The sequence below is a fragment of the Lepisma saccharinum genome, chromosome 8 (genome assembly GCF_977018435.1).
Source record: "Lepisma saccharinum chromosome 8, izLepSacc3.1, whole genome shotgun sequence".
Lineage (NCBI taxonomy): Eukaryota > Metazoa > Arthropoda > Insecta > Zygentoma > Lepismatidae > Lepisma > Lepisma saccharinum.
This window is the reverse complement of record NC_139236.1, coordinates 29,710,260-29,725,096: the sequence shown is the minus strand read 5'-3', so window position 1 is coordinate 29,725,096 and position 14,837 is coordinate 29,710,260. Positions and strand designations below refer to the sequence as shown.

General features: G+C 42.0%; 1 protein-coding gene across 1 annotated transcript in view; it reads right to left on the bottom strand.

The window, feature by feature from the left end:
* Positions 1 to 14,837, bottom strand: part of LOC145991720 (uncharacterized) — a 110,096-nt gene that overhangs the window by 63,258 nt on the left and 32,001 nt on the right. The window contains exon 7 of the mRNA XM_083127777.1: positions 591 to 848. Within this exon, the coding sequence (XP_082983903.1) occupies positions 591 to 848 (258 nt within the window). The remainder of the gene's footprint in view (positions 1 to 590; positions 849 to 14,837) is intronic.

Below are 14,837 nucleotides of genomic sequence, written 5' to 3'. Positions count from 1 at the left end.
CTAATTAACATTGATGTGTTATATAAATTATCAGTTTTTCTTGTGTTATTTTATGTTATGAGTTTGTATTGTAAGTTAGAACAATCTGTTATGCTGCGCCTCGCGCTTGAGGTAGGCAGTTGAGGTCTTGCTATTAACTGTGAAGGCGGTGCGCGGACTCTCGTGTTAAATAAATTGCTTATCACTGCCTGCGAGCGTGCATGACCCAACAAATTATAACTTTTAACTTGTGCGAATCAGTATGTACGCGCGCGATTCGTGATTAAAGATTTTGGACATTTTAATTATAACGTATTTGGAATTTTATTTACTGTCACGTGTCGCAATTCGGTGGTTTCCTTCCTGGAGGAAGGGTGGATCGTCTTAATCCCGATCCCTGGGTGAGAACTGGTGCTCCCAACTGACCAGCCGGAGCAAGGAGCGGTGTGTTGCCAATTTGGATCTCCATACCCTGGAGTTACGAGTGGTGGCACGTAGCATTGCATTTGTGGCGCCGCAACGTGGGGCATTGCAAGAGCATGATCAATTTATGTGCAAATCCAATCCACTTTATATAATATTGTTTCCTGAGGATCTGCATGTGACCTGACCTTATCAATCTGCTCCTTGCTTGACGCAGAGTCGAGTTGTCCTCTTTCATGAGGACCTCGCGCGTTATCAAGCAGACGGTCCTCGTGTACTCCATCATGTCCACGCCCTCCATGGACATGTTGAACTCATCCTTGTCCTCCTGGGGAATGTTGGCCGCCAGGGTCTCCAGATTGTCTCTACAAAACGTCCATTCATTGAACAAGTAGTACTCCAGAGCTTCCATCGCAGCCCTGATCTTCCCTTGTATCTTCAGCAGCCTGCAACGAAGAATTACAATTCACTTTCAATTCAAGACATTCAAGTAGAGAAAGGTGAATAAGAAATAAAACCTAGCATCTTACTAACTAACTCTCTAGCCTTCTTAAACCAGAAGGTTTATGGCTACAGCAGCACAAGCCCTCCAGCATAGTCAATCATATTAACATAACTTTCTTTCCGTGCAGAGTTGTCAACCCCCAATATGATTGGAGGACCGCATCTGTCGTTGGTAAGCGGATCCCTCGGATCTACTTGAGAGGACCACATAGTAGTCCACCAGCCCTACCCCACCTCTGCCAATTCTGAGACGCTCATAGAGCCATGATAGGACAGCTCTATAAATCCCAGTAGTGCAAAATTTTGACCATTTCCCTCTGTTGGTTGAATAACTGCAGAGAACAAGACACTGGGCGATGAGGTCGTCACATCCCTACGCCAGCAACCTAGTATCAATAGTGTGAAATAAGCTTAATATAAATACATGCCCCCATGTACAGTAAACTTCAAAGATATGAATACCCAGAGTACCCATCACGGTATCGGTAGTATCGGCAACTAACCCGTCTTGGGGCGTCGATTGGAACGCGCCGCCACTATTAAATACGACAAAAGTGTAGTGGTGTAGACTTGGTGCCAAGCGTTTGAAACGTGCATCCAAGTCGGTACCGTGACGCCACTAATGTAATTAAAACTTCCACAAAGGGGATCGTAGTAATCCAACAAATCCAAGATTTGTTAGGACACTCAGATTTATATCGGTACTTTCACTTCCTTAAACTTCGTATCTATTTAAATGTGAGTACATGTTTCATTTTTTACATATTTTTATTAATTTATTATCTTTATATATTTTCTTTCGGTAACAGTAGTATAAGCCGGAGACACATTAAACTCGGTTGTTTTCAAATAAAAATCATTGCTACTTACCTCATATGCATAGCGGAAGATTTTTCAAGCTGGCGATAACTTTTTTTCCATGAAAAACACGTTACTTTTAACATTATGATTCTTTACTTGTCGTTCCTAATTCGGCGGCCAAAGCTTGACTCACGTTGTCTGTCGTCAGCTGATATGCAGTACTGTCAGCTGATGTGCAGTGTTGCCAAACGTATGAACCTACAAATGTCGCACAAGCTATTCACAAAATGTTTTTAATCGACAATTGTTCCACAAAGAGCTATCGAAACTTGTTCCACAAACCATTCACGTAAAGTTAGGTTAGGTTCAGTTAGGTTACGAAAATTTAGAAAAATTATTTTCACCAAAAAAAAAAAAATAACTTTATTCATTTCACCGAAAAAAAATTAACTTTCACGACACTTAAATGTATTGCATGCGACCGGCATGCTTAAAAAATTCATGGACTCTTCTCTCAAGTGGGAAATTTTTCTTGAAGAAGTACTCCGATAAGTAACCCGTGAAGTGATGTTTCTTGCGACCAAACATTGGGATGGAATGACGGACATTACGCCAGGCTCTTTCGATGTTTTGAGAATGAACTTCTACATTGGCGCCTCTCATTCTTTGCTGGTTTTAATTATGGATATGTCCACTTGCAGGTGTGTCGATGAACTCCACACTGTGGTTAACTCTGAGGTGCGTGTACCCTGCTCCCTGCAAGTTTATATATGCTTTCCAGCAATCTGAAATAATAATTGTTCCAGGAAGAATGAATTGCTGTATTACTTGCAGCAGAGTTTGTTCGTTGCGGTTTTCTACAGGAACCATGAAGAAACGATCACTGTTCTCCCTTTCAATTCCTCCAAACACCCACTGACCCCCAACTGGACGTGTCCTTCTATTCAAACATCTTTTGGTCTTTCCGAACTTTGCTTCATCAACTTTTACAACCACTCCCGGACCTCCTATTGGTCTCGAATTTGTAATCACCCAGTCTTCACACACTTGCCGGCAGTGGTTTGATCAATCCACGATTGTTATTGAACATATGTTCAGTTCGAATTTGATGTATTCTTGTCTTGGGTAGGGTAACAACAGCCAAATTTTACAAAATTTCACGATATTCGGAACAGTTAATTTACTTTGTCCTATAAATGTACCCTTCCTTGCAGAGATTTTGAATCCACATGGAAATCTTTTATGCTTTAATTTACCACGCCCCTGCACTCTTTTCGAACATATGTACAGCCATTTCCCATCCCGAGCAATGTGTAGCTTACACATACTAGAACATTTCGGACATTCCATTTCTTCTTTCACTATTCCATGTTCGATTAGAAAATCTCGAGGATCTTCAATATCCGGGAACATTTTAACAACGCAACCTTGACACGTCATCTTGTCAAACTTCCGCGTGGTTGCTACACTGTGAGGGGGTTACATAACCAAACGCACGGAACATTTGATTCTAGTGATGGGTCGTTCGTGAACGAGTCGTTCCTTTTGAACGACTCCCTCCCGGGAGCTGTGAACTGCCCGCTCCTTCGGGGTGAACGAGCAGTTCCTCTGTGGTCGTGAGCTTTGCGTGTGTTACCAGCCGCTCCAGCAGTTCTTGCTCGCAGTCGTTCACTCCCAAGTACCTGCGAGAGAGGAGCGACCGTGTTTTGTTTCTGCTTGCCGTATTGTTGTGGTGGTTATCCACAGAGAAATTCGCGCAACTCTATTTATAACAACAATACAATAGCGGAACAACAAGGGAGGGAGGGAGGGATTGGCTGGTTATCCACTTTTAACACTTACTGTGACATGTTTTCGCAACGTGAGAATAACTATAAAAGGAACTTCGGAAACAAGCTCCGATGAAACACACAGGGTTCCTGTTCTGTACTCTTCTTTATTCAAATGTCTTTCAATCGGCAGAACTACTATCATAGAATAGCATTCTATGCTACTATCGTAAAGAAAAGGTGGGGGCGGGAAGACTGGGGAGAGCGTGTGAATTTAAGTGCTATTATTTGCAATCCAAGTATTAGCGTTGTGTCCTCCATTCTCTTATGGGTGTTTGTTTGGCCGTTTATCCAATTGCATGGACATCCGCAAGTGGAGGGGCAAAGGAACGACGGCACCCTGAAAAATGATTTGCGGAATACAATTATATATTCAACATATATTATTTTATTTCAGTCGCAGTAACTTGTTCATTATTAGAATGCTGTAGAAGGAACATAACAATTTCAAACTGAAGGACTGTCCCATTATTACGTGGAATATGACTCAATTGCTTCCCTCCAGAAAAAGAATACTGCGTACGTTCATGTTTAATTGTCACAGTTAATCTAACGGTACGAAAACGTAAGCAACGAATCCAACGAGACCCGTAGCCAGAAATTTCATTTCGGGGAGGGGCTCATATCTTATCAGCAGCCGCCATCTAAAGGAGAAAAAGGGTGTAGAAGATGAATTTCTCATTATATTACAACTTATTATGCAAGATGTTTAATCTTGCTAAGGGAGTAAACTTAATTGCCATAATACACTATTTAAATTACACATTTGTAGGATTTCAGCCTTCCGAGCCGCTCCCCATACCTGAATCCAACAAAGAAGACACAGAATCTGACAAACTTATCTAACACCAAAAAAATTTATAAGTTGAAATACATTAAGATCTCCCCCCCCCCTCCCCATCAGTCTTCAATGATTTCGTACCCTGACCGGTACATTGTTTCCTTCCTGCTGTGTATGTTCTCTTCTCCTTTTTTTCATGTGGAGTAGTAGGTGAATTTCCTCCCTCCCTAATCCTTTTCATTCAGAATAACTCCAGCAACAATCCTCCCCACCCCTTCGCTCAACTCCACGAAAAAAGAAAACTTCGAGTGTTGTCCGTCGTTCCTTTGAACGACTCCCTCAGTGAGCAAGCTCCAGTGAACTGCCTCGCAAAAGGAGCTGCATCGTTCCTTTGAACGACTCCTCGTGAACGACTCCATGCGGTGAGCGACCTCCGGTGAACTGACTCCCGAAAAGGAACGGCCATAACCCATCACTATTTGATTCACGTAGTCGACGGTAATGGCGGCACGAGCTATCGCACAACGGATATGCATGATTGACGAAAAATACCTTATTTACAGGCAAAATACGTAGCACGATTCTAAAAAACAATATCCCCGTCTTCAGAAAGTCCTCAAGAACACAATTCCGTTAGTACTTTCTCGTCTTTTCTCCTCTAAATTTTAAGAAATCCGTCTCCGGCTTATACTACTGTTACCTATCTTTCTTTTCTAATACCGTATTCTATTATTGTTCATCTTCCTAATTTACTTTGGCGCTAATTTACACTGTCATTCATGTATATTAGAGCAATCTTCTGTCTTGCACGTCTTGTGCTACCATCTCTGTTTAACATTCGTAATCACCCACGATCATCAGACTCATTAGTTACGTAACTGACTGATGCTACCGACAAAAAGAGTTCGATCCGAGGAACCATAGGATTCGAGCCCAGGAACACCAGACATAAAATAAACAAATGAATTTAATGTTTAAGCCAGACCTAACACAATTCAATAAATAATCAACAAACAAGATGCCAAACCCGATTGTAAATTAAGGAAGTAATTAAATATTTTACAAATACCAAATTTGTGCTAAGACTCGTCTAGCAGCTTGGCTGCAGCCTTTTCTGCATTAAGATGTGTGAAGACACCGAACCAAGATAGGTCCGTCATGTGGAAACTCATTTTGTGAGAATGGGACACTGGATATAACTTAAAACGTCATGTATTATATCAATCTACAGTGTTAGAAATAGAAAAGCAGTAATTGTGTATTTGCTTGATATGAGTATTTTGTGCATGTTTTTTGAGGTGAATATTCTGTGTATTATTTTGCGGGATTATTATTCTGTGACCAGCAAGAGAAATGTCATGTACTGAACGACTGTGTGTGAAATTAAACCTTAATTTACTTATATTGGTGTTTCGTTTTTAACATTTGGCGACCGTGTGACAGGACAGGGAGACTTTGTGTAAGGCAAAGATTGAGACGCCATGGAAAAGATAAGTAAATTAAGAACAGTAACGAGATCGTCGTTTACGCGCGTAGCGAATAACATTGAAGCGGCGCGCAATGGTGATTGCCCGGATTTAGTGGAAGTGCAGAGTAATTTCCGTTTGTTGCAAGATAAATTCGGCAAATTGCAGGATCTGGACACACAGTACAGTGATTTGTTGATGGACGACGATATCAAAGAAGAGGATTTGATCGTCGAAGCAGAAAATGCAGATAAGTATGCATGTAACTTTTATCGAATCAAGACTATGGTGGAACAGTTATTAAGTAAGTAGGTGTTGAACAATGGTAGTGACGCAGTTAGTGATACATCGGTAAACTGCAAACGAAAAATCAAATTACCGGTAGTGGAACTTAAAAAATTTGATGGTAACGTGAAGAACTGGTTACCCTTCTGGAGCCAATTCAAACGAATTGACAAGGACGAGGGCATTGACAATTGTGATAAATTTCAATACCTTGTACAGGCTACCGTACCGGGTTCAAAAGCGCGTCAATTTGTAGAAAGTTTTCCCCTCAGTGATGAAAACTATCCCAAGGTCATTGAAGGACTTAAGTCACGTTTCGGCCGTGATGATGTGTTAGTGGAAGTTTATGTTCGTGAACTTTTGAAGTTGGTGTTACACAACTTAAATGGTGACAGTAAGTTGGAACTGGCTGTTCTTTATGACAAAATGGAATCACAGTTACGAGCATTAAGTACATTAGGAGTAACGTCAGACAAGTGTGCTGCAATGTTATACCCTCTTGTTGAGTCATGTTTACCAGAAGAATTTTTGCGAGTGTGGCAGAGAAGTTCTGCAAATTCCACTGATTCTAAATTGGAGAGTCGTCTGGAAGAAATAATGTCTTTCCTGAAGAAAGAAGTGGAAAATGAAGAAAAAATAGCACTTGCTGTAGCTGGGTTTGATCTGAAGAGAAAGAAGGAACGTAGTAGTCGTACTGAATCTATACCCACGGCAGCTGAATTGATTAATTGCAAAGGGGATTCTTCAAAGTGTCTATTTTGTGGTGATTCGCATGTTTGTGAGGAGTGTGTGAAGGCACGCAGTTGGTCCTTTGCGGAAAAAGCTAAAATGCTTAGGGAAAAGGGGTTGTGTTACAGATGTTTGAAAAAAGGCCACCTTAGTAGAAACTGTAGGGTAAAATTAAAATGCAGGATTTGCAAGGGGCATCATGTTGAAGTGATGTGCTCTGGTCAAAGGACTAAGCAGGGAACAGACTTTCCAGGGAAGCAGACTAAGTTACAGACGGTTGTTGAAAATTCCTTGACGAATAATGAACATGTTGAAACGTTTCTGCAAACATTAGTTGTAAAAATAAGAGGACAAAGTGCTGAAAAATATGTAAGAGCAATCATTGATACTGGTTCGCAACGATCCTACATTTGTACATCTACAGCAAAGGAAATGAATTATGAGGTTGTAAAAAGAGAAAATGTCACACATGCACTTTTTGGTGGCATTCTTTCTGCACCATATGAACATAATTGCTATCGTGTCAGACTGACTAGCATCAGAGGTGATTATGCTTGCAATTTTGAAGCCATGGATCAGCCTAATATTTGTGACAGTGTAACATCTGTTACTGAAGGTCCTTGGTTAGCAGAGTTGAAACGGATAGGTGTAGAAATTTCCGATAGAGAAAATGGTCCAGTGGAAGTTTTAATTGGTGCTGATATAGCTGGTAAAATTTTCACTGGCAAGAAGTTTGCTCTAAAATGTGGATTGGTAGAAATGGAAACACTGCTTGGTTGGATACTAATGGGCAAAGTTACTGCACATGAAAGTCATAGAGTTTCATCCATGATTGCAGCTTCAATGTTCTGTAAGGAAGCCTCGGTTGCAGACTTGTGGAAATTAGATGTTCTTGGTATTACTGATCCTGGAGAAAAGAAGTCCAAAATTGAAGCTCAAGAGGCAGTGATGGATTATTTTGAACAAACTCTGACCATTGACAAAGAAGGAAGGTATGAGGTAAAAATGCCATGGGTGGAGGGACACCCACATCTTCCTAGTAATTTAGAAATGTGTAAAAGAAGACTGGATACACTTGTTGAAAAACTGAAGAAAGATGACTGTTATGAAGAATATTGTCAGGTTTTCAAAGAGTGGCTAGAAGAAGGCATCGTCGAGGAGGTTTCATCTGAAGAGATAGACACCAAGGGACACTATTTACCTCATAGACATGTTGTAAAATTGAACAGCGAGACCACCAGGATACGCCCTGTGTTTGATGCTTCTGCAAGAGAAAAGGGGTATCACTCGTTGAACCAGTGTTTAGAGAAAGGCATTAATTTGATTGAAATAATTCCTTCAATTCTGACACGTTTTCGGTTACGCGAATTGGGAGTCGTCTCAGATACAAGGAAGGCTTTTCTGCAGATTAGTTTATGTACTGAACGACTGTGTGTGAGATTAAACCTTAATTTACTTATATTGGTGTTTCGTTTTTAACATTTATATAAAAGCGACCGTGATTTTTTGAGATTTCTTTGGAAAGATGAGAAAGGTGACATAAAGGTTTATCGTCACAAGCGAGTTGTTTTTGGTGTAAGTTGTAGCCCATTTTTATTGTGTGCAGTAATTGAACACCATCTGAAGCAAGCTCTGAAAAAATGTAATGAAGAGAGCTGCAGCTATTCCAATGATATCATTGCACAGCTGTTGCAGAGTTTTTACGTAAATAATTGTGTTACTAGTGTGAGCAATGAAGAGGAACTCCACCAGTTTATTGAAGAAGCTAATCATTTGATGGCAGAAGCGAAATTTGAACTGCGAGGGTGGGAGTATACCTCACTAGGAAACTTGTCGGAAGATAACAGAATATCTGTATTAGGCTTGGTATGGGAAACAAGAACAGATAATTTGGAATTGAGACCAGAATGTTTCCAAGGAATGAAGTTTCCAGTTGTCTCCAAAAGAGTTATTTTGTCAACTGCCAACAGAATATTTGACCCTATTGGAATTACCTCTCCAGTGACATTGTATCCAAAGATCCTTCTTCAAGAAACATGGTTGTTAAAATTGAGTTGGGATGAAGAAGTGCCTGAAGAAATGGGAAGAAAATTCAGACAGTGGGTTGAAGAATTACATTATTTGAAAGGGCTTGTATTTCCTAGGTGGATTGCTGAAGGCTCGGAAGATTGGAGTTTGCATGTGTTCTGTGATGCTAGTGAAAAGGCATATGCAGCTGTAGTATTCTTGAGAACCATTGATAAGGGACAAGTCAAGGTGCAATTAGTACAAGCTAAATCAAGGGTAGCTCCGATAAAGAAGTTAACCATACCTCGCTTGGAATTGATGGCAGCTATTATTGGAGTGAGATTAGCAGCTTCAGTAACCGAATCATTGGACATTGGGGACATACCAATTAATTTTTGGACAGATTCGACTACAGTTCTTGCATGGATTAGACGCAATGATCCGTGGAACACCTTTGTAGGAAATCGTGTACGTGAAATAAGGACGATGAGTAAGAGAGAATCTTGGAATTATGTAAGTAGTGCAGGTGGACCGGTCCACAAACCTTAAGTGGGGTTCAGTGTTGCCAACCCACCCCAAGAAAATTTCACCAAAACCTCAAAAACTCACTTTCTCTTCATGTTGCGCGCCTCATTTATTGCGCTGACGATGTTTCACAGCGCAGAAAAAGCCGGTACGAGTAAATCCTCAAGTGGGGTTCGGTGTTGCCAACCCCACCCCTGATTTTTTGACCTCTAAGAAAACCGCACCAAAACCTGAAAAACTCACTTTCTCTCCACGTTCCGCGCCTGACGATGTTTCACAGCGCAGAAAAAAGCCGGTACGAGTAAATGCACTTTCTCATCCTCGAAGGATGAAAGTGCCTTATCGTAATTTTCCAACTCCCGGCCAATGTTTATATATCGTGACCTTTGTAAACCTCTCGGGAACGATGTGCCACACACACACGCGTGCGCGCCTGTATTGTGACGCAAGCAAACAAAAACAAATAATAATTGTTTTTTTTTTTTTTTTTAGGATTCCTGGCCCCTATAACCCCGCCAGGAGTGCGTGGTGCCAAACCAAAAAAAAGGTTCTCTAACGGCTGCGGTTAGATAACCACACCTCTATAGAGTTTCACGTGTTTTTTTTGTTTTTTTTCTCAAACTTTCATGAAACTCTACAGAGGACTTCCGTAAATGCATGCAACGTGTACTAACGACTCTAGTGTTATTTGATGTTGTAATTTTGGATATAGAGTTTTATTGTGAGATAGATAAAAAATTATGTTTATTATAATATTTTCTTGATGAAGATGGAAAATGTGTGTGTGCTACAAATAAAGTTGCATGCTTTTTTTCTAGTGTGTATGTGTATGTGTGCTCGTTGTTCTGCAGCACCTGAAATGAAAAAAAATATTCATTGTCGTGCTATAGTGCAAAAAAAAACTGATGAAAAAAAAAAGACATTGTAACTGATAACTGGTGAAATTGACATTGTAACTGATCTGAACTAGTGAAAATCGTATTGTGCCATTTTAACTGATTGTGCTAGTACAAAATTCTTATTGTAACTGATTGTGCAAGAAAAAATGTTAAACCTGTTAAAACTGCTCCGTGACCCTCTTGTTCTTTACGTCGTGGATGAAGGACTTCTCTGCGACCAGGATGACGCTGCACACGGTGTCCTCGGGCAGCGCGTCGTGGAACTCGCAGACGACCTTGATGTTGGTGCGATCGTTGACCACCACCTGCTTCCGCTTCGTCGTGTTGATGACGAACATCGGCCTGTGGGTTTTGAATTCGCTGGGCGTGTAGTACATGTCGACGTTTCCCTCGGTCACGCGCTTGTAAGCCGTGTAAGCTTCGTAAAGTTTGAGGTAATCATCTTTGGTCATGTCGAGGTTGTAATTCTCGCGCGGGAACACTTCGTTCCTGCCATTCTTCAGATAAACGTTCTTGATCTTGCAGTCGTCGAACTTGCTGGAATCTTTTTCCTGATTCTTGTCCCTCCCGGTCTGAAAGAGCACTACGACGAAATCTGGCATGTCGAACTGTATGTTGTTGAACTGCGTCGTTACGTCGAATTCCATGTGACTCCCCGACGCTATCTTCTGCACGCACTGGTAACCGTGAAAGTGAATCGGCACCTGTGGACTCTTCAAGATCTCCGCTTTGTACTTGAGAGCGTAATTCGTTTCGTATTCCACCACCGGCATTCTCAACTCCATGCTCCGGATGACGCACTTGGCTGCTTCGGGTAAAGTGTTGGGCAGCGGCGTGATACTGTCCGCGTTCAAGTTACTGCATCGCATCAGTGCGTCGTTATCGTTGGCCGCTCTTCGAAATGTGATTCTCAGTCCTCCTTTCCACATGACCTCCTTGTAGTCCGAGAAGAATCCAGGAAGCAGACGCATGGGAAAGAGCACCGTGTGACTTCTCGTCGATATTTTGGTCCCCGCTTCGAATCCCCACGCCTGATAGTACGCTGCGTCCGTTTTGGATAATTTCAATGTTCCCACTGCCGTCGACGTGATGCCTGGATAATCTATTCTGTCGATGACCGTACCGTGTTTCCTCACCTCCACCTGCGAGAACAGGTGAGGCACGAAGTTGTCCTCGAGTTTCAAATTGGCATTGGGCGGAAACGCTTCTCCGCTTTCCTTTTTCACCACGTCGAATTGAAGGTAAAGGTTCGCTCTGTGAGGATTTCCGAACATAGGTTCTATTCATACTTTTTCTCACGTATAGGTGTACATGATGAATCAGCAAACAGATTTTTCCTAAGTCTTACCGTTTCCAAGATAACCCCACTTCCGGTCGCCATTTTCGATTTCCGAACATAGGTTCTATTCATACTTTTTCTCATGTATAGGTGTGCATGTTGAATCAGCAAACAGATTTTTCCTAAGTCTTACCGTTTCCAAGATAACCCCACTTCTGGTCGCCATTTTCGATTTCCGAACGTAGGTTCTATTCATACTTTTTCTTACGTATAGGTGTACATGATGAATCAGCAAACAAATTTTTCCTAAGTCTTACCGTTTCCAAGATAACCCCACTTCCGGTCGCCATTTTCGATTTCCGAGCATAGGTTCTATTCATACTTTTTCTCACGTATAGGTGTACATGATGAATCCGCAAACAGATTTTTCCCAAGTCTTACCGTTTCCAAGATAACCCCACTTCCGGTCGCCATTTTCGATTTCCGAGCATAGGTTCTATTCATACTTTTTCTCACGTATAGGTGTATATGATGAATCCGCAAACAGATTTTTCCCAAGTCTTACCGTTTCCAAGATAACCCCACTTCCGGTCGCCATTTTCGATTTCCGAGCATAGGTTCTATTCATACTTTTTCTCACGTATAGGTGTACATGATGAATCAGCAAACAGATTTTTCCCAAGTCATGAATTGGAGGGTTCTATGACAACCTATATTAATTCTCGTAAGAGAACAGAAAACACAAAAAAAAAAAAAAAACACGCATAGAAGTCTGTCGCAGACATTCGACAATCAACGAAAACAAGAGAATGATTGCCAGTATATTCGTGGGCCTAACGTTGCTGGCCAGAAGCTTGCCCGTCACATGCGCTATTGCAAAATGCCAACGAGCCTGGGTTAGTAGTCTTACCCAATCCTGGTACTGTGGAGCAATTTCAAATGCATAGTGCTATGGTACCACACCCGGCAATTATTATTGCCGACTTCGAGGCATTCCTCGAACCTCTGTCCACCTGCAAACCCACAATCCAAAAATTTCTTCAACCACGCCGTACCAAATTCACGAGGTCTTATGTTGTGGTGTGGCGAAATCAAAAAATTGCCCCTCTACCATATGTGTATCGTGGACCTGATGCGGCCAAGCATTTTTCTGGAGAGAATGGTTGTGGAGGTCAACGAGATACGAGAGGTACTGTTGGATCCTAAACCCATGCTAGACTTAACTCCCGAAGAAGAGCGTATGCACGATGAGGCCACCAAATGTCCAGTGTGCGACAGATTTTTTAATGATAGTATGAAAGGAAAGAAGGTTAAACACCATGATCACTACAGTGGAAAGTATATTGATTCCAGGTGTAATGGGTGTAACCTGAAGGGGTGAGACCCGCGCTTCGTTCCCGTATTCTTCCACAACGGCTCCGGATATGATTTTCACCACCTCATCAAGCATCTTGGTTACGACGATGGAAGAATTAAAGTTCTAGCACAAAAACGAAGAGCGCTACATCAGTGTGAGCAAGTGGGTGCAAGGCATAGAAATTCGGTTCCTCGACTCTTTGAGGTTTCTTCATGCAAGCCTCGATACCCTTGCTGGGGAGCTTAGCGACGAGCAACTGCTTATTACTTCAGCCAATTTTTTCCGAACTTGGACATTGGACTCATAAGACGTAAAGGGGTTTACCCCTACGAATACGTCACTGACCCTACCAAAAGTTCGAGGAAACATCACTGCCTCCCCAGGATAAGTTTATTAGCCGGTTGCGAGGCTCGGGCATCAACGACGAGGACTACCAACATGCTCGGTACCGCGCAGCGCGAAAACAACGTTGAAACGTTTCGGTAAACATTCTTATACGTTCTTAAACGTTTCAACCTTTATATAAGAACGATAAAACGTACTGTGAAACTCATCTTCACGATTAGTCAAACGTATCATTCATTCGCTGTTCATATTTTCCATCTTTAAATTCTAATAATTATGTATTTTCGCTAACTTGTTCGACACGTCGAGCTATCCTCAGCCAAACCAATATGGAATCGTGGCTATATCTTTGTATGCGTCGGCTGTGCGAACATGATACACCAAACTGTCTGTGTCCGTGTAGAGAAGGCTGATATTATTATTATAGTGCAAGCGTAGTATACCATAATATATTTGAAACATTCGCAGCTTGCTCAAATCCAATATGGAAGCACCAACATAGATCGGCTTGTTGAGCCTTACCCCACCACGATTCATGTGTACCAAAGCAAGCTCCTCATTATATATCGTTCTTGACTTGAATAGTGGACTTGCGACAAGCTTCCTACATTGTGTTTTATTTGTCACCAGCCTCACATATACACGATTTCGCACATTCTCCATGGTTTTGCCAAACACCTCGTTATTCATTGATTTGAAGAAGTTGCGAGCAAGTTCAGAGGTAGCTAATGTGCGATGTTTGGTGTTGAGGTCGATGTATGGCTTCAACCATGGAGAATGCTTGAACACAAGCACTCGGTGAATTGCTGTGACCGAGACCCCATGCTTCATTAACCACCTAAGGCTCCGATAGTGGAGCACATATTTCTTTTTTGGTTTGAAATCCATGATGAGCTTGGGCTGCTTTGAGTCGGGTGGACACTTGAATTCCGGAGCAAGCGAGAGGTCACAAAATACATCCTGTAGTTTTTCGGAAAACTCAAGGTCCACCTCGGCAAAGAACCCGTATTCCTCATCATCGAAAGGTTCGATTTTAAAGTTTGCTGGATCATCCCAGAAGAAATGTCCATATGGGAGTGGCTGCATCATGGAGTGTCCATAAAGATTATTTACGTCCGTGTACATGATATAGCTTGTAGGTTGGGACGGATCGTAACCAGTGGCCATGTGACGATTGTTGGCACAAGCATAGCGTTGCGACACCTGGACCATGCCACCTCGCTTAGCATGTTCAACAAACAATACCATTGTTTATGTCCGAAAGAAGCTTAAGCTTTACTTTCGTCACAAGAAGCATGGCCGACCACGCTAGTCCAGGGTGGCTGTAAAAATAAGCAGGGTCCAGGCTGTAGATATTTATAGCAGTTGTACGAAATGCTTGGAATACATCGGCAAGAAGGGTCACGTCAAGCTTTTAAATAGGCGTCATGATAGTCACCAAAAGTTTTACAAGTCAATCGATGCCACATAGTCCGAGCATGTTGGTAGTCCTCGTCGGTGATGCCCGAGCCTCGCAACCGGCTAATAAACTTATCCTGGGGAGGCAGTGATGTTTCCTCGAACTTTTGGTAGGGTCAGTGACGTATTCGTAGGGGTAAACCCCTTTACGTCTTATGAGTCCAATGTCC